Source organism: Gavia stellata, chromosome 1 (genome assembly GCF_030936135.1).
Source record: "Gavia stellata isolate bGavSte3 chromosome 1, bGavSte3.hap2, whole genome shotgun sequence".
Classification (NCBI taxonomy): domain Eukaryota; kingdom Metazoa; phylum Chordata; class Aves; order Gaviiformes; family Gaviidae; genus Gavia; species Gavia stellata.
Window position 1 is genome coordinate 120,311,499 of NC_082594.1, and position 19,119 is coordinate 120,330,617.

At 38.8% G+C, this 19,119-nt stretch overlaps 1 protein-coding gene across 1 annotated transcript; it reads left to right on the plus strand.

Annotated features, from left to right (window-relative positions):
• Nucleotides 1-2,356: 2,356 nt before the first annotated feature.
• On the plus strand, nucleotides 2,357-17,092 carry BTLA (B and T lymphocyte associated). The gene is made up of 6 exons (XM_009821445.2): nucleotides 2,357-2,444; nucleotides 12,391-12,699; nucleotides 13,770-13,805; nucleotides 14,482-14,619; nucleotides 15,530-15,576; nucleotides 16,688-17,092. The coding sequence occupies exons 1-6, from the start codon at nucleotides 2,357-2,359 to the stop codon at nucleotides 17,027-17,029; spliced, it is 960 nt and encodes a 319-aa protein (XP_009819747.2). The 3' UTR covers nucleotides 17,030-17,092.
• The last annotated feature ends 2,027 nt before the right edge of the window (nucleotides 17,093-19,119 follow it).

The window sequence follows — 19,119 nt, forward strand, 5'->3', positions numbered from 1 at the left end:
AGTTATGCAGTTTTAGGTTAGAATGCTCATTCCTTTCTTTGGTAAATAGTTATTTTATATTTAGTTAGTATTTACCATCCTTAGATAGATTTGCTTTTAAAGCAAAAGTAGAATAATTTAGTGTCTCAAATTAGGGACAGATTTTTCTCAAAAAATTAGAATATGAATTACCATTTGGAGATCTAAAAGATCTCATTTATAACTTAATAATATCACCAAAAAAAAAAGGTCCCAGGAATGTCTCAAGGAAGTAATAAAGTCTTCACAAGAAAAGATGAAAAATTCAGATTCTTTGCCATCTTCAAGCAAATTCTCAAAAAAACCCACCAAAAAACCCCACAACCCTACTTTTAAGCAGAAAGGAGATAAAGGAAATAATGAAGTGTCAGCAGTGATAGTAGAAGTCACGTTTGCCAAAGCCCTTTTAAGAAAAGGGCTCCAAAAACATAGATGAGTGTCCAAGATATTTACCGTTGAAAAGACAAAGTAAAGAATCCTCACAAGCCGCATACAGTATGTGGTACAGGAAATACGTGCTCCTTCCTGCCACTCCGACCCACCTCACCTCTCCCGAAAGGCTAATGTACGACAGTGCCTGTCTTACAGTTCAGAATACTTCCACAACGTTACCAACGAGGAATTATCCACCTAGAAAGCCAACCTCAAAATACCGTAGAGAGCAGATAAAACCTTGTCTCATTAAAAAGCTTCAGTCAGTAGCAAAGGACTCAGCCCAAAACAGTTCTAGTAAGAATACAGAGATTAAATACCAATTACTAATGATACACACCTAGCATAAACTTCAGGTAGCTCAACATTAACACAAGCAGAAATTACACTGGCAGGAAAGGCATCCCTTAATGACCAATTTTACTATCTGAGCTAGCTACAGATGTCGCCACTAGATGTCTTCGCTATACAGAAATGCAACCTGCGGTACCAGTATTTTGTCTCAAGTGGAAGCATGCTGTGTGTGCAGTTATACTCAAAGAGTTTTCTTTCGCAAATATTTGCATTTAGGCTGGATTGTAATTTTTGTAAGGCTATTTCAGTTTCTCTCAAACACCAGTATGATTCTCCTCATCATCACGTACTTAGCCAGACACTTCCAACCATGAAATTTTGGAAAGCTGTTCAATGATTTTCTTCAGAATATTACTTGGAAAAAATCCTGGTAATTTAGATTTTTGTTAGAATGTAATATGCATATATTTTGTCTAGAAAGCTTGAAATATTTAGAACAGACTAGTTCAGTTGGAAGGCACCTACAACGATCATCCAGTCCAACTGTCTGACCACAAGTTTTAACATGCTAGCAAGTTTTAACATGTTTAGCATGTTATTAAGGGCATTGTCCAAATGCCTCAAATACTGACAGGCTTGGGGCATCGACCACTTCTCTAGGAAGCCTGTTCGAGTGTTTGACTACCTTCTTGGTAAAGAAATGTTTCCTAATGTCACGTTTAAACCTCCCCATTTTAAGACAGGATTTCATAACTGCTTTAATTTCTTCCCTGGTTTCTATTTGTGGTGGTTGTATTTGCATTATAAGCAGAAGTGATAATTGCTATACAGAAAGTTCCTGTTTGACCTTAGTTTGCTTCTAACTTTATGAAGAAACTCTGCATTGATAGAATGTTTTGGGAAGGTGCAGCTAAATGGTTCAGTGTTTTAGAAATATTTAGGGGAAAAAGGTGTTGAGGGCATGCTGAAGAAGAACCCACAAAATCCAAACTTAAATTATTTGGCCTTATGCTATGAGGATGCTAAGACTAAGTAGTACGAGCAATCATCTCTCATAGTGTAGATTATTGTAAATTAATCTAACGCAAATTAAGACTATTCAGACTTTTTTCTGACATCTACCAGTTTGTGAATAGTGAATTTGTTCAGCTTCTTAATTTGTTAATGTTGAATTAGAGTAATACACAAGGACTGAACAAGTTTAAAATACTTTTGTGCATCCCTTCTCTCTGCCATATCGCTGCTTATAAAATCAAAACCTCAACTGAAGGAGCATCTTCAAAAAAACAAATCTGCAGCTATGTTTGTTACACTGTAAGGGGAGCCAGAGAAGGGTGAAAGATATTTCGCCTTGAATTGCAGAGTTCTCAGATGATGTGAAATGATCAAGCAGTTCACGTTTCAACCACACAAAGAGAGACAACTGTGTAACCTGCCAGATTTTTGCAGATACGTTGCTTCCCCACCCCTTTCTGCACACTCTTGGCAGAAGAACTAGAAGAGGGAATCAGCTCAGACATACACCCCGGGTAAACCGAACAGGATGCAAGAGGCCACCTGAACTGCCCTTTTTAAACCCGTGAGAACCTCTTCTCTCTACCATGCCCAGAGAATGAAGGCTCCTCCAGTCATGTTGGTAAAAAAGATATTACTGTACATCCTTCTACTAATGCTGGCTCAGAGCAACTATCAAGTTTATGGTAAGATGTAGTCTTATAATTCAACCTGTCTGTAGCTATTAAACATTGCGGGGGTAGAACAGAAACCAGAGCAGCGCTTAGTGTACCTCGGAGATAATCTGTGTCTTATTTTAATACCATAACAGAGACTCTTAATTTGATTGAAGAGGATGATAATGATAATAATTGAGAAATATTCAGTAAGTGTCTAGACCAGAACTCTAGCTCTTGGGGACCAAATACATCTTGCTTTGTGGCCAAAGGCTCTGCTTTCAAGGGGTTTGGCAGCATTCAAGCCTCTGCTTGAAATCTGGCAGTCCTACTAGCTCTGAACTAGATCCAGTTTGCAGTCAAATTATCCTTACCAGGTAAGTGTACCTTCAATTATTTAGCTTAGCCCCATCTAATTTTCATCGCACTTTCAACTTTGACTCTCCACAGTTTTTAAATAGAGAGGTTCTCCTAATTTGGACTAATGTGAGGACTACACTGTGTCCAGTATACTCCTAATACTATTTTTACTTTATTTTGCTTAATGAGATTATTTTGTTTCAAGCTCTTTCCTGCTCATATCACACAGGAGACGTAAGTGTTAGTATTGAAAGGAAGGCAGTCACACAGAAAGGGTAATAACTGCTGCAATGGATGCGCTCAGCTGCTGTTGACACACTTCAGATATATCAACTGATAAATTGGTCAAAATAACATTTTTTATAAGGCACTGCTAAAATTACACAAACAAATTGAATTGGCTATGCGAAGCTTAGTTGACATGCGTGACTAACTCTGCAAAACTATACCGTTTTTCCACACTCCTTGTTTTTATGAGTAAAACTCATTATTAATACTAATAGGAAAGGTTAAACAAGCATTCAGAGCATCTGCCCGGGAAGGGAAACCCAAATTTTAGCTTCAGGGACATGAATTACCAGGTCAGCTAGATGCAGCTGTTTCTTAATCAGAGTGTGATCTGAGCTCGAGGATGCTACTGAACTGCTTCACATTTGATTTTCAAATGAATAAACTAACATGCTTTCTGAAGGGGGTGTATCTAGAGCTGATACCCTCCTTCATACCCTAAACTGGAGTATCTTCTTTTCTTCTGAGAGTCAACTACTGTTTCTGTTCACTTCATGAAGTCTGTCTAGGTTATTAGTCCCTCACACAATCACCTCTCTGCATTGTCCAACATAGTTCATTAACACATGGATGAACCCTCCATACTCATCTGCTAGGGTTCTAGATACTGTTTTTAAAACAGAATGTGATTTCTGTTATGCTGCTTATTGCACGAATCTTGTTTACACAGGATTTATTTTACTAGGCTTTATTCTTTGATCTACATCAAAACGACTTGGGGTCCTCTGGGAACAATACTATTTCTTTCTACACACCTATATTACTACAAATATTAGAATCATGTTCATAGGAGCATTATAGAGAGAAAATTTTTTAAAGTCAGTCTCTGCGGAGCCCTGATGTAAATATTTTTTAATGTATTTACATTTTAGCCCTAAGTTTTCCAAGCTTATTTGGTTTTTATTTTGGTTAGAAGTAAGCTGAAAATTGAAGCCAACTTATTTAAGCTTTGCATGTTGTAAATCTATCCAAAGTTTCCCTTACTCCTAAGAGAAACTAAGTTGACCACTCAGATTTCATATACAAAGTCAATAACCAGCAACTCTTTTCTAAATTAGGGAATGAGAAGTAAGCTTGTTTCTCGTAAGTCACCAACAGAAAGACTTTCTCTCCCCTCACGCCAGTAGTTTTAGACCAGTTAGACCCCGTCTCCCTTGTAACGCCAAAGAACAGGTTGTTCCTATCCAGTCTCACAAAGAGTGGTTGCTGCTGTCTGGACGGCATACACAAAGTAAGTGAAGAATTTCATCCCAGCGTAAATAAAACCCAGCAAACCTCCCCTCGCTCCAAGAAGCCCCAGCCAGTAACACACACCGCTAATGGTGGGCAGGCTCTCGGCTCAATAACACCTTGCTGTTAGACCTTCTCGTGGGATAGCCTGCACATGCTAACGTTCAGCTAAACAGAAACATTCCATCTTCAAGTTTCAGTCATCAAAATACAAAGGCATGTTTTCCACACTTACACAGCTTTCATCGAGGAATAGTTAAAAAATGATGCAATTCTCCATCAGCTACCTCAGCAAGCGGGTCAGCTTTACAAATACTACTGTTGCCAGAATAAAAAAAAAAACACAGAAACCCAACAAGAAACCCAGAAAATACTTCACTGAACACCAAGTAAATAGGAAAAGTACATTACTGTATCTTTAAGATGACATGGGAAAAAATAAGTGAAAAGGACTAAAATTAAATTTCTATTAGCAAAATGACGTTCTTCAAAAAAATCCAAATTGTGATATCAATATGTAAAATGACTAAAATAACATTTTGCATCGTTCTAGAAAAGCCTTCTCTGAAGCTGGGAGAAGTCTGAAAAAGACCTATCCAGGTATCACTTAATATATCTTGTGAAGTGCTTCTTTTTCTAAACACACCTTACCTAATTCAAGAAGGGAGCATATTTTTCCATGAGTTTTCTCACAGCCCGTTTCCTTTTTTGTTGTTAAAATTAACAAAGCCATGAAGATCTCAATGTTAACTGTGAAACCCCAACAAATCAGTGCACTTTCTGGTGTAGTATTTGTGCTATGGCCCTAACCAGAAACTTCCCAGAACGTCCCGAGTTAAAACCATTACTAGTGCTTTGCTGCGTTCACAGACAGACCCAAGCATAAGATTCAAAACTAACTGTAGACATTTATTTTTTGTGAATAATTGACATTTTATACCTCAGCCATTATCTGCCTCAGGGAATGATATGTATGACCTGTATTCTATCCCATCCCTTGTTCCTTTTTTTTTTTTTTTAAAGGGAGGAGAGAGGGGAAAACAAAGTAAAGATAAATACTTTTGAAAATGAATGCCTCAGAAATTTCAGTTAATAGGTCCTAATTTACTAGAGTTGTTCTGAGTTCTTAGATGACCAGGTGTGAATGACACCATTTATAATTTGAAGATTAGAAGGCTCAGTTTTTAGCTATTATTTTTTACTAATGGGTTGAGTTAGGTAAATGGAAAGCCAATAAACCTCTTTTGTTTGCTTAATGAGTCACGTCATGACTATGGTTTCTAGAACATAAGAATAAGAAAAAAATAAAGATTGTTTTTTATAAAAGTAAGTATTGTCATGGATATTTCCCTATTGTACAAGTTATGGACTGCACGCTTTCACTTGAAATCCTTACCCTGGCAGTACACCGTACAGAAGATTTTCCTTACCCGTGCAAATTAATTCTTGGTGCAATGGAGCCTGGCTTGCTGCAGCCTGTTCAGGAACACACTCAAGTGATCTAAAAGAAAAGCGCTTTTAGTCAATCTGAATCTTACCAAGGAGTGTAGGTTTGAAGCTGATATATAAAGCTTCCATATGTTACAGATTCTTTTACTCTCTTGAAAACTGCACATTCAGATATTCACCGTGACCACCCATATATGTGACATTGAAAATTTAAGACTCAGTATAAGACCTTGTAACTGGTCTCAGGTCTCATCTCATAAAGAAAGGGTAATTAAATTTATCTTGGAAAGCGCTTGCACATGTAGAATATAATTGGCAGACAGTGTCTCTACCATTGACTTCTCATAAGCCACAGGAGGCAGCAGATAGAAAAAAGTTAAGATACACTGTCACAGGAAAAGTACACCGCGCTGTTTGTGCTCATTCATTAATTGAAGTTTATTTCATGTTTGTCTTTCTAATGACAACCAATGACAGAAAAGGTTCTCTCATTATCAACTGTGCTGATTTTTTTTCGTGTTAAAAAAAAAAGATATCCCTCATCCTCTAGGATGTTATAGTTTATATTGTTATTTAATCCCAAATCTTCACTGACACCTGTTCCTGCCAAATGGCCTTTACAGGAAATCTGTGAAAGGTATTTTAAAAGTTTGCCTTAAATATTTTATTCTGTATAAAAAAGATTCCAAGTCGTTTGGTTTTTAAAAGGATTTTCTCCACAGCTTTTTATCCACTTAAAGTTTCTTGCCAAGTGAGGTGCAATTTGGGAGAGATGAAAGGTTAATTAGAGATTTCATGATGAATTCCCACACTTAATTACTAGAGAAAAAAGGCTGGATTATAGGAAAAGGCTTTCTTTAGCTCAGATTTTTAGTTACTGAAGTTCAAGATAATTCAAACTAAGAATTTCCCAAAGCCTGAGAAAAATGTTTAACTCTTATTCACTCATCTCTTCTGATTATATTGTTCTAGAAGGTCCCCAAATTGATGACTAATAACATTTACCAAGGACTAGTTTTCTTCCTAGCAAAAAGTTGAAAACCTAAAGCCCAGGTCATTCAGCCATCAGTCATTAACAAGTCACAGAAACATACAAAAGCAATTGTGAGTATTTTTCACGCTCCAAGCATTGTTTTGTAACAATTAAAAAAAAAATTCAAAGGCAGCCTGAAGTCCAAATGCTTTAAGCCTCGGAAAGGAAGATCCTTTTGCAGGCTCTGGAGACAGTCTACAAATTCTCATACGCACAGTAGTGCAAGCAGTAGCTTGTATAGCTCCTGGTTAGGAAGTTCAAAAGATTGGTCTATTTGACTGACAGGAGAAAAAAAATAATTAAAAAAAAGTGACTGAATAAAATAGTAGTTTTTACCTGGCACCCACAGGCTTCTTCCAAGGGATCCACAAATGATAACTAAGCAAATTAAATCAATTTTCAGTAAGCTAAATTTATTCTACCAAGTCTATAGCTATACTGAAAGAAAGAAAAAAAAAAAAAAAAAAAGGAGGTGGGCACTATAAACTAGAGGAAATGGAAGACCAAGTGAAACCCAGTACTCTCAACCTCTACTTATTTTAAAGCACAAGAGGAAGAGGTTTTATACACTAGGGTTAATTGACAGCAGGCTGCCAAACACTTTCACCTGCATCAGCAGCCAGAAATGAAGGCTAAGTGCCAACAGGTACGTGCAGACTGGTGTTATGCAAGCTTCTATCTGAAAGCGCCTCTGCGGGTCAGGGCTCTACTGCCCAGGGATCGTGGGCAGGCAGTGACACTATTGGGCTGGGTAGCAACTGCAGCACAAGTTTTCCCACGTGCCATTCCCGAAGCTCAGTGGCATGTTCCATAGATAACCTTTTGGAGAAAGGAAGGGTGTTGGAGTCAGGCCCACTACATGGCAGGGAATTTTGTTCTGGAAATATAATTTAACCTGATTATATTGGAATTATACTAGTAAGTAAGTGAATGATTACCAACAAAAGTGAGTGATAACAGCAGAAGATGAAGGAGCAAAACTGTGGTACGTGTTGGCATAGGCACTTGGAAAAAAAAAAAAAGAGAAACACTATTCAAGCTCACCTGACTGAGAGACGTACTAGCACATTTTATTTGAACTCTCTTAAATACATACTATATGAGCAAAAGTATTACAAGTAACATCAATGCCAGTGGAACTTTTTTTAAAAAAACAAATTGTAACCAAGCAAATCCTTTGTTAGCAGTGGAATAGCTCCTTATGACTTAATTAGTAGTAGTGCAGGAAGTTGTATGGAGGGAAGTTTCTCGTGATATCAGTGCAAGCATATAACATTTGAATGGCATATGCATTTCACCTACAGAGAAAGGGCTGCACAAAAACTGCTCTAGAAGTACACCCAGACCTCAGTAAGGCTTCTGCTTAGGAAATTTATATATTCCCACTCAGGATGTGGCTGCAGGGTAATTCAGAACTTTCTGTGCACCCAGTGTTGCCCCTGTTCCCTCTCTCTGGGAGGTTCTGCCACTGAGCATTGCTCTAGGTTACTCTGACCAGTGCAAGACAATAATTTCTTTAGAGCAATGTTTAACATTGATAAGACATTTTCCTTTCCAACTACCTACACAACTAATGTTCATCAGTGAATGCTGTTGGATGTACAAAATTTGCTCAATGCTGATAAGGTCGTTCTTCCAGAAGTGACAGTGGGCAGTGACATCCCTGCACTGGAAAAGGATAAGAATGAAAGAGGTACAATGATTCCTGCCCCTCTCCCTGGTTAATAATGATGCTGAATGAGAGAGTGGCACTGAAATCTGTTGTAAAACTTTGAGAGAAATTGGACTTTTTGGACCTGCTAGAAAAGTTTTGTGTTTTGTTTGGGGTGAGGTGTGTGTTTGGGTTTGGTGGTGTTGTCGGTTTTTTTTCCAAAAGAGAATTTTGAAAAAGATAAAACTATATGATAAAATAATTAGCTGAAGGACATCAGAAAATATCTGTTCTGCAGAGACCTGCACATCCTTCTGGAAATACCTGTTCCATAAGATTATGTCAGAAAGAAGGCTGCTATCAGGGCACAATCTGAGCTTTATAGATACTTCCTGAAGCGTTATCTGACATGGCAATCATTGCTTAAATAATTGAAACCTCTACTTTCTAATTTGAGCTTTTAGTTTCCATTTTCAGACTATTGATAACCATGTGCTGCTACTGCGGTATGACCAAAGTAGATATGACCTACTTGCCTGAAACCAAATCATGCTTTCTTTTAATCAGAGATGGAAGAGTTTAAGTGAAAGATAAGTGATCCTTCTTCATAATTAAATATGTCTTTCAGAATGATCCTATTCAGGGAAGCAGAAAAAGGAATAGTTGACTGGGCAGGGCATGCTGACCTAACACCGAAATGCTACCTTGCGAACATGGCCAGGCTCTACATGTTAGAGCTGTTGCTATTGCAATATATTTACCACATCCTAAGCATTGCAGTAAAAATATATATATTATGTATGTTTAATATGTGAAATACGACTTTTAATTATTTTATTCATATTAAATGTTATATTAAATACATTAAATATATTGCTATTGCCATCGCATCCAGATGGATGGTCCCTGGGAGAATATCTCTTCCTGTACACCACATATTTATTTATATTCAGGAGCTACTGTTGAGGCAATGCTGTGGCAGAAAGCGGATCATGAGCATTTCTTGTGTGTCAGTGGAGACCACACAAGAAATGCCATACTGCCTAAGACCAGTGCTCTGTCTCTGGCAGGAGCAAGAAGAAAGGCTGTTCAGGGAGAGCGCATGAGCACGGCCACCTTCTGTAGTCCATTCCTCTCCTGTGCCCCCAGCAATGGAACTGTTGCACTGGGGACATCAGCATGTACATCTTTCCCAAGTCCTTTCAGTATCCGTTTATGGACCTGCTGTCCATGAACTCGTCTACATGACTACATACAGCGACAGGTTAGAAGGTAAATTCAGCTAGATTATCCTGACAGATGTCAGTGTAAGCTAGTCCTCAGGGCCACCAATGATTCAAACTCTACAAGCTTCCATGGAAACCAGTTCCAGTAGTACTGTTTTCACAGTTAGGAAGTTTTTCAAACTATGTAATCAACCTTCCTTACTTCCCTTTTAGCCCATTATTTCTCCCCATACCTAACAGAAACATGAAAAAACATATTATTTCATTCTTCTTTTATGTCTTTACATCATTTTATTATGTCCTTTCCTCTCATTGCTATTCTTCAAGTGAAACAACCCCAAGAATTTTAAGCTTTCCTTTCTGGCCTTCTTATCATGTTCACGGTATTTGCTGGCTTCTTTCCAACTTGGAGAGACTCCAAGCATTGCTCCCCTTCTTTCTTGAAGAGTGGTGCAAAAGACTGGACAAGACCTACCAGTCCTTAGCAGAACACAAAGGTTATCGCACATCCCCCGTATATCTTCTTGAACTGAGCCTGCCTTTTGACAAACAATTTCTCTAATTTATCTGTTAAATCTAATTTACTGCTGGTAATCTATTGAAAGCTTTCTCTCTCCACTAACTAGTGAACTAATATTTTCTTAGTTTTACAATCAATATACTTCCACTTGATGTGTTTTCCAAAGTGCATTTCATTCTCTGCTGTGACTTTTCCAATGCTGCTCAGGTCTGCTATGCCCCTCCTTAATAACCTGACCTTCTTTATGCTTTTGGAGGCTTCCTTCTTGTCTCAGTGAAAAGCTTGCTCATGATTTAGCCAAGTCAGTCTTTTACCGCACTGCTGTAGTGTAGATGCTTAGTATTTATACTCTCATCATTTATTAGATGAACCACCACTCTGGTTATGTCCTTTTCCTTTGCATTTACATCTGATGAGTTCTTATCTCCCAGGTCTCCAAACTTACTAAAGCTTTCTTTGCCAAACTCAACTATTTTTATTCTGCTGCTCTCCTTCCATCTCTTCTTAGGGATATTGAATGAATTAAGGCTTCTAGTTCCCCCTGTTTTGTATCCAGACTATTTTCATTAGTAAAGCCACATTGCACCCAGAGCTATTGTCCTCCTTGTTCATTTTCTCATCTCTATCCAAATTATCTGAATTTTCTCCACTTGCCCCTTCCACAAGGACCAATTTTAAAGTCCTTGTCCAAGCTGCTTACCCGGGTGCTTTTGCAACTCTACTCACCCCACTTCAATTCTCATTTAAAGCCATCCTGACTAAGAGAAAGCTGTTGGTATACAAGGATAATTTCAGATTTGGACCCTTCAAAGCAGAAACTTCCCAGGATGCCAAGCCCTGTGAGCAGATGAGTTTCTCTACTGCACATGGCAGAGATGTATCAGTGACCACAATTTCTTGCAGTGCTGCAAGTAACAGCCTTACAGTCTTCCTCATTATCAGGCAAGATCAGGCACATTTGTTAGGGCGAAATGAGAACAATATTAAAGACTTAGGTTTAGAGGCAAATGAATGCCACCTAATTTTTAGATGCCCGTTCCCAAAGTCACCTTAAAGAGAGTAAATCAAAAAATCAACAGCGGCAAAGTGTTAGCTCTGCTATAATGGAGTAGTCTGACATTTGTAGAGAAAAGGCTTGCAAACCAGAGGTCATAAATGAAAACACTCAATCTGGCCATGCCAAGCTCTTGAACATACTACCCAGGTATTCACAAGGATTGCTGTATCACGTTTGTAAGAAATCCTGGCTGACGGTGGAGGTGAGGCATTTGGTGTCGCAGTTATGTGCGCTGGCTGCCTGGGGTCCCAGATGCTCCGTCCCTTGGAACAGCACTGGCTGCTGATAGACAGACCCCTCGGCTCCCCACACTGCTCTTTACTCCCCTACACATTTCTCATCCCTACAAAACCTGTATTCAACATACTTTACCATTTTTTCTACTCCCCTCTATCAACCAGAAGATACAGATATATTTATGATTTCTTTCTCGGGACCTCCAAGCAATCACTTTTTTCAGTGCACAAGCACCGTACTGTAAGACAGGGTAGGGAAGTAGGGAGCACGTGGGTATCACATAGTTTTTGTTACTTTTCCTTAGCCAGGAAAATAAAGCATCACAGGAAACATGAATCTTTAATAAAAGGTCAGGACATTCAATACTAAGACCCAGAGTTAAGGTGACATACCATAGCTTGAACACTGAGTTTAACAAAACACAACAAAAATAAAACAATAAAGATAAGGTATATTTGCATTGAATATAATTATTTTTATTATTACAATTATAAAAAATCTCTGCCAAAGAAAAGCCCTTACTTCTGTAAATCAACAAGAATTGTGAAGTAAACAATAATCTGAAGCAAATCTAAAAGTAATAGAAAAGGTCTGTCAGAGGGATGACACAGGAAATCCTGCTATGTATGTTTTACGTATTTTCTTTCTAAACTATTACATTTCTAACTTAACTGAGGTATAGAAAAAAGGGAAAAAATCATATCAGAGAGAGAAAGAGCATTTTAACGAGCCTCCTAAAAATGAAAGTACCAATAGTCTTGATGTTATCTGCTATCACTGTCCCATGTAGAGATCAGATCTCCTGCAAGTAGACAAAGGATGTCTCAAGTAATGAGATAGAAAAAAAAAACATGATTAGTGTTACGGGCAGTATACAGCAGACCCCCACCACCATGACTTTTGTTATGTTTTTCTTCTCTTCTAGGACATGATGACACCTATTGTCCAGTTGAAATTCAAGTTCAAAGAAACTCCCAGTACAAAATTAATCTCGGGAACTCTTTGATTATAGGCTGTCCAGTTCGTTACTGCAAGAAAAAGCCAGTTATGCAGTGGTGCAAGATAGAGGTGGCTACATGTGTGCTGCTGAAGGAGAGCAAAGCAGAATGGGAGTCCAACATGTTTACTCTGGAGTTCTTCTCAGTTAATCAGAATGACAGTGGAATTTATCGTTGTCGAGCAATAGTGGACACCTTTTCTAGCGAGAGCCATGGAATAAAGGTTATTGTTGAAGGTGAGGCCCCTATATTATGAAAGAGAACTTTTAAACAGAAGGATGCCCCATACAGAAAAGCTTATGCATGCTGGACGATGGCTTCTCCCAACATGTTTGTCCGGTAGCAGTGTTGTAGTCATACTTACCACCTTCTTCATGCTTCTATCCTGCCTCTTGGTCCTGGGGAAAGGAAATAACAAAATAAAGAAATAACAGGAGGATCGAGAAGAGTAAAGCAAAGCTGCCAACACCAAACAGCCGTTAACAGACTATTTGATAAGAAAAGCCTATCCATTAGAACACAAAAAGGTTGTGGGAGGACAGCCTGATTATACATGACATGGACTAGACAGGATGCAAATGGATGTGTAGTAGCAGTCGATGAGGCCAGTAAAGAGGACAAAGCAATCAAAGCGTCTTGTTGAGAATGATCTGTCTTGCAACAAAGAGGGAGAAAATATTGTTTTGTACACCAAGAGGTTCAAGAGCAGGAAAGATTACAATGATCTTGAGGAGTTAAGGGCAAGTGAGGCCTTCACATTAACTCAGGCAGTTGGGATGCCAAGTCTGGATCATGAGCCGCTCCTGCCCTCCTCCATGTTGCTCTGCAGCTAGAAAGTGCTCTGTGTGGCTGTAGTGTCCCACTGACCCCAGGCAGCTGAGGTGTACGATTGTTTTGTTGCCAGTTCCTTTTCTGGTAAGTTAATGAACTTTAAAACCTTGCTTACTGCCACACGAAATGCTGCAGCAGAAGGAGCAGCATCAAAATTTATGGCTGTAATGTGCTAGCGGACAGCGTATATGCCCAGCTCATGATAAAAGTTTCCTTTGAAGTATGTGTTCTGCTGATCTATTTATTTGAATGCCAAAGAGGTCTGGAAGATACTCTGTTGGCAGTGGGAGACCAACACCTCATTCCCCCTCCCCTCAAAAAACCCTACCCTCTGCTTATTGCATTTTGTTCCCTCTTCCATCATCAGATTGAAGGGGAGCCTTGTGAAGACTTCAGTATGTGGTGCAGAGAACACAACTGCAGTGCAAAATGTCAGGTTGCTGTTTCATTTCCCTGTCTTGTTTTTCTCTTTCAGAAAAGTCTACAAACATTATCACGATTTCACCAGAAAGTAAGTTCTAATTCTTACTTCCTCTTAGGATAAAGGAACTAATCTGTATTGCTATAAATTTCTGGTTAGAAGGTTTTGTGCAGTCAAGACAAATTTAAACTCTTTTTCCTAACTACAGTTGCTTTCTTCCCACTTGAACAAGATACAGTCTCTCCCAAGGGTCACAGTTTTCAAGGCTATGACTGTCCAGCATACAGCATAAAAGGGACAAAGCCAATCAAATTACCTCCTGGTGGTATAAGCTACACTTCTGACATGCTCGTTAATACCCCAGCGATATATGGCTTATACTTACAAAGTGTTAGAAATCATGCCATACCATCACTTTAACATAACATACAGGTTTTTACTCATGGTTGGTCATTGCTCACAGTTACAATTGCAAAAATACATTGGATATTCAGAGCACTGCTCTAATTCTGACCCTTTGTGTGCTTCTGCCAGCTGTCTGCCATGCATCATTCATCGATCACACTTTCCCATGCACTTTTCCTTCCAGTATCTTCATACTTCATAGAATGCCCATGGAGATGGTTATATGGAGATGACATGCTGTACCAAGTTAAAAACTGTTTAACTACATTAAGAAGCCAGTTGCATCAGAAAAACCTAATGCAAAAAAAAAAAAAGCCAGTCAAATATTTCTCTATGCTAATCCATGTTAATGCAATTTTAGATACCACTAGTATCTCAGAAGAGTCCCAAGAATCTGGAAGCTACAAGATATTGCACAGTATTTATGCTTCAACATCCGTGGGTCTATGTTGTCCATTCATCGTTGTATCCATATTTTGGTGTCTAAGGAGGTACTGTGGTGAGTAGTTTTACCATCTAACCTTTGCCTGGTATGCATTTGATTCCACTCCTTTTCACAGCTTCACAGAAGCTACATTCAAAGCTCTATGAAAATCCCCTAATAGTTACCCCAACTGATTGCTGAGATGTCCTTGTTGAGTGTGCCAGGTAGGATACTGAATCTTCAAGAATTTAATTTGCCCCATTTATTGTTCCCTTCCAGAGACAGAGGGATGGAATTAAAGTAAGAACAAATAAAAATCTCAGATTTTATAATAATTGGAAATTTTTCTCTTGTTTTGCAAATCATAAAGTTAGAAATAAATAGGAGTTTTAGACATGCAAATGCAGTCAAGCTCTATCGAGTTACACTTTACATTCCTAGTTTTCCTTCTAAATTATCAAATAATTACAGTATTAATCTATCCTGCTTTACAGGAACTCTTACACAGCTGCCATGTCCTAAACCAAAAATGGAGTCTCCCATATCTTAATTTTTAAGTGATCTCGCATTTGCCTATTGTAATTCCATAGATTATTTTTTTAATTTTAGGAAAAGAAAATTATTTCATCTTCCAATAAAATGCAATGTGTTTGCTCATAGAATGGCTTTAGGATTTTCAGTGCCTTTTTCTCCTCACCCAGTTCACTGAACTCAGAGAAAACGCGTACACTAGGCATTTTTCTGCTCCTATTCAGAGGAGCTCTGTGGAACACAGAAACCTATTCTATAAATATATCGTTCTGTGTTGGTTAGCTTTTGTCAGAATATCTATTCCCAAATCCAGTTTGGAAATAGATTTTTATTCTTGGAGGTCCATTCAACAAGGCAAGGAGTCCTATAGTAATTAATACTCCCTTCATAAGCAGAAAGGCACCTTCTCAATGCTGATTTATTGAAACATCTTTTTTTTTCTCCTTTTTCCCAGAAAAGCAAAAGAGAACTCCATTAACCCCACAGAGACAAGAGAGCCTGGTAAGTTTAAATTTTACCCTCATCAAAACCTGACCATGTCCTGCATAACCACGTACCAAGAACAAATCTTTTTGTAGTGCAAAACGTGGCACGGGCTCAGAGACAGTTTTGGTGACCCTCTTGGTGCCTGGACAGCTTGGCTTGCCTGGTGTGAGATATCACCATGACTGAGCTGAGGGAAGGAACTGAGGGTCTTAGCCACAAAGGTACTTTAGGCATCTAAATTCCTGTTAAAGTGTTATTAATTTGTAAGTACCATTCCAGTAAGAGTTTAAGCACCTAAAGCACCTCTGTTGATCTGTTCCAGGCTCTCTATGTAAGACAAAAAATGACCCACAGAGCGAGGAAAATGATTGAAAAGAAATACTTTCACATGTGGCTAGCATGATTTCACACAGGTCTTGCAATCAGTTCCAGAGAAATTAGATTGGTAGAAGGCAGAATGCGAAAGATGCAACTGGAGCCGACAGCTAGCAATCACAGGGGTAGGGTTGGTGGGGATCAAAGGGCACCAAAGAGGTTGCAGAGCTCCCAAAGGGCAAGCTGGAGGCAAGAACCTTAAAAGCAGTATATTCTAAGTGGCTAGAAATAGGGATGTCAAAAGAGGACTTCATTAGAGAGAGATGAATTGAATTTATAGAGGAATTTGCAGCTTTTGGAGAAGGAGAAAGATTTATTTGGAAAATAGTAACACAAAGAGGATAAGAAGCAAGAGAACGAGGGCAATGAGGAAAAGATAGTCTGGGGTTTGGAGGTGAAAATAAGAAAGATTTCATAAACTGAGAAGGGAAAGCCTTGACTGAGCGGCATAGAAGAGCTCTCACAAAACGATGAATCAGTTTTGAGTTAAGTTGTCATCTTGCAAGAAAAGACATGAGAATTTGGGAAGGGAAATGAGAAAAGACAAGCAATAGATACAAGAATTATTTCTAACTTTATTTCCAAGATCGATATAAAATCCACTGACCAGGTGAATTCAATTCATCTGTGCTCAAAAACAGTTTTAAGGAGATAAAGTAAATTGAACAAAATCTTACACGCCTCTTATTTAGCAGGAGCACAGGCAACAACCAGATATGCACAGAGCTGTACCCTGTTCTGTTTTCGGCAGGTCAGAAGTCCAGCAGCTGCTCCATCCCATGCTGCTGGGACAACTCAAGCTTCAGAAGAAAGCTCCTCACTTTACTATTGCTCCATGGCTAGCCCACTGCAGGCCTTGCACGGCAACACAATTTATGACAACGATGTCCGTCCCTGGAGCGCTGAGAGGACAGCACGTAAGGCACCTCGCAATGATCCTGTTATTCCTTCCATCCCAGTTTTACTTGAAAGCCCAGATGTCCTCACATACGCTGCACTAAATCATTCTGCTTCTGCAGAAAGGTGCCAGAGAAGAGAACTCACTGTAGAAAATGAATGTACAGAATATGCCTCCATAAATGTAAATAAATAAATGTGGCAAGGACTTCTCCAGACAACCATTTTGCATGCAGTCCCAGTTCTATCTTCCCTCCAGGGTGTTGTTCCTTTCTTTTTCAGGAATACTTCCCTTTTGTTAAGAAGAACCTAGGGATGCTCCCCTGTAATGCAGGGGAGAATTCAAAACACAGCCTGTGTTGGTAGGTGTGTATTTATACAGTGTGTTTGTCTCTTAAATGGGGGAATAAAACCAGTCAGCTTTCTTATTTTTCTTTTTTTCAGGATTCTGCTTCTAGCCTAACTTTGATTTGGTTATGGTTTGAATATAGACAAAGGGGAGAAGGGGAAGGTTTTCCTAGGATAAAAACATGTAAATTGAATCTGTGAGGAGGGTGATACTGAGTCAGGTTAATTTCTCCCAGGTAAAAGCTAAGAACGTTTGTGGGAGAATTTTTCTCTGAGTTTCTAAGAAAATCCTTCCAAGTATTCAGTATTTCGTTTCAGTTTACTCTATCTCCTTGCAAAGTTCTTTGAGCACCATGAATGTCTAAAGCTATTATTAACCAAAATCAAGTGAATACTTCTCTGTGTGTGAGTGTGTGTTTGTTTTTTGTGGAAAACAGGGAAGAAGGAGAGGGTTGTTTTCCTTTTACAAAGAATTCTCACAAATAATGTCTGAAAAAATACTAAAATACAGTGCACTCTGTTTTTCTCTTGGTGAGATGATCGGTTAGCTGTTATGGCATATTGCTTTTGTCCATGATGAATCAATGGAAATAACAAATGATGAGCAGTGACTGACCTGTCAAAATCAAAATTTTTTGTTCACAAATAACTGTGTTTAACTGCGTCATGCTAAGTTCTCCTCCCAACACTGGCAGAAAAAAATGATTACGTTTCATGCTCGTGTTTGTGGGAAAGAAGATAAAAAGGAGGCAAAGACCAAAATGCCATTTGAAGTTTGAAAAGAACACTCACGCCCTTCTTCTGCACCACTTATTCAGCTCTGGCTTGGATACTGTGCATCTGCTTTTGCAAAATAATGCTCTTAAAAATTACTCTTAGCAATATTTTCATCAGAGGTTTACAGCAGCAAGCAGAGAGACTTTAACTTGGTTAAAAATTTGCACCACAGTTGAAAAGGAAGGATGTACTAGGTCTCAGGCTACACGTAACACACCGGATGATTTGCATTCAAGTTAATGGAAGAAAGTAAGGCTCTTCTACCTTCGTATTTCATCTTGGTATCATTCCAGCTAACACCAAAGCTGTTAAGCACATATGCATTCACCCTGCTATTTTGGTAAGTTAGATGGTTTATTATGCTTGTGGTACACTTGTGCTCTACCTCCCCCCCGCCTTTGAACTAAGTCACGGATTCTCTGTGGAGAAAAATCCATGGTAATTGTTTCTGCACTAAGTTGTTAGTTCAGGCCATTAGATATGTTGATATTTTTGGGTGGTTTTTTAAATATATAAACTATCAATCTAGTAAATCATTGATAATCCTCATTAAAAAAACTGTAGAAAACTGACTTCTAGAAAAACTCTGTCTGCTCTTTTTGTTTTAGTGGCCCAATCCTTGTATGGCTAGAGACCAATCATTTTAGGTGAAGGACTGGGAAACTTGGAGCAAGTTAGGTATGAATAGGCGCAGAAATAGACCTTTAATTGCCTTTATTGTTCAGCTGATAAAGGTACAATTATTTTCATAGACTACAAGTACCTTTCAGAATAAGAAAAAAATGTTTCTCTGAAATAGATTCTACCTCAATGGTCTTAAACTGAAAAACAAGGAGAGCCATTCAATGGAGAACCCAAATAGATTTGAACAAAAGGCATGAAACTTCTCTAATTGCTTCCCATGACCCGGATACAGGCCTTGCAGGCAGAAGGGAAAGGGTAAAAAGGCCAACCTTCCAGAGAACAAGTACATGTGAAACAATATGGTTCTCAAAGATGCTTTGCAATCCTCTGCCCGTACCATAATGCATATAGAGAAGAGTCCAAAGACCCTCAAGAAGGCGAGGAGGGGCGCTGGGGACAGGCGCTTTACCTGTTTGAGTTTCCAACCAGTTCTGTGGTGCATTCATCAGGGCACGTAGAGCTTTCCCTCTGTCACCC

What these genes read in the sequence shown, in the direction of transcription:
- BTLA (XM_009821445.2), top strand. Translation starts at nt 2,357, where the DNA reads ATGAAGGCTCCTCCAGTCATGTTGGTAAAAAAGATATTACTGTACATC. An exon ending in TATCACGATTTCACCAGAAA is followed by an intron (nt 13,806 to 14,481) that starts GTAAGTTCTAAT and finishes ATGCAATTTTAG; the next exon opens with ATACCACTAGTATCTCAGAA. An exon ending in GTGTCTAAGGAGGTACTGTG is followed by an intron (nt 14,620 to 15,529) that starts GTGAGTAGTTTT and finishes CCTTTTTCCCAG; the next exon opens with AAAAGCAAAAGAGAACTCCA.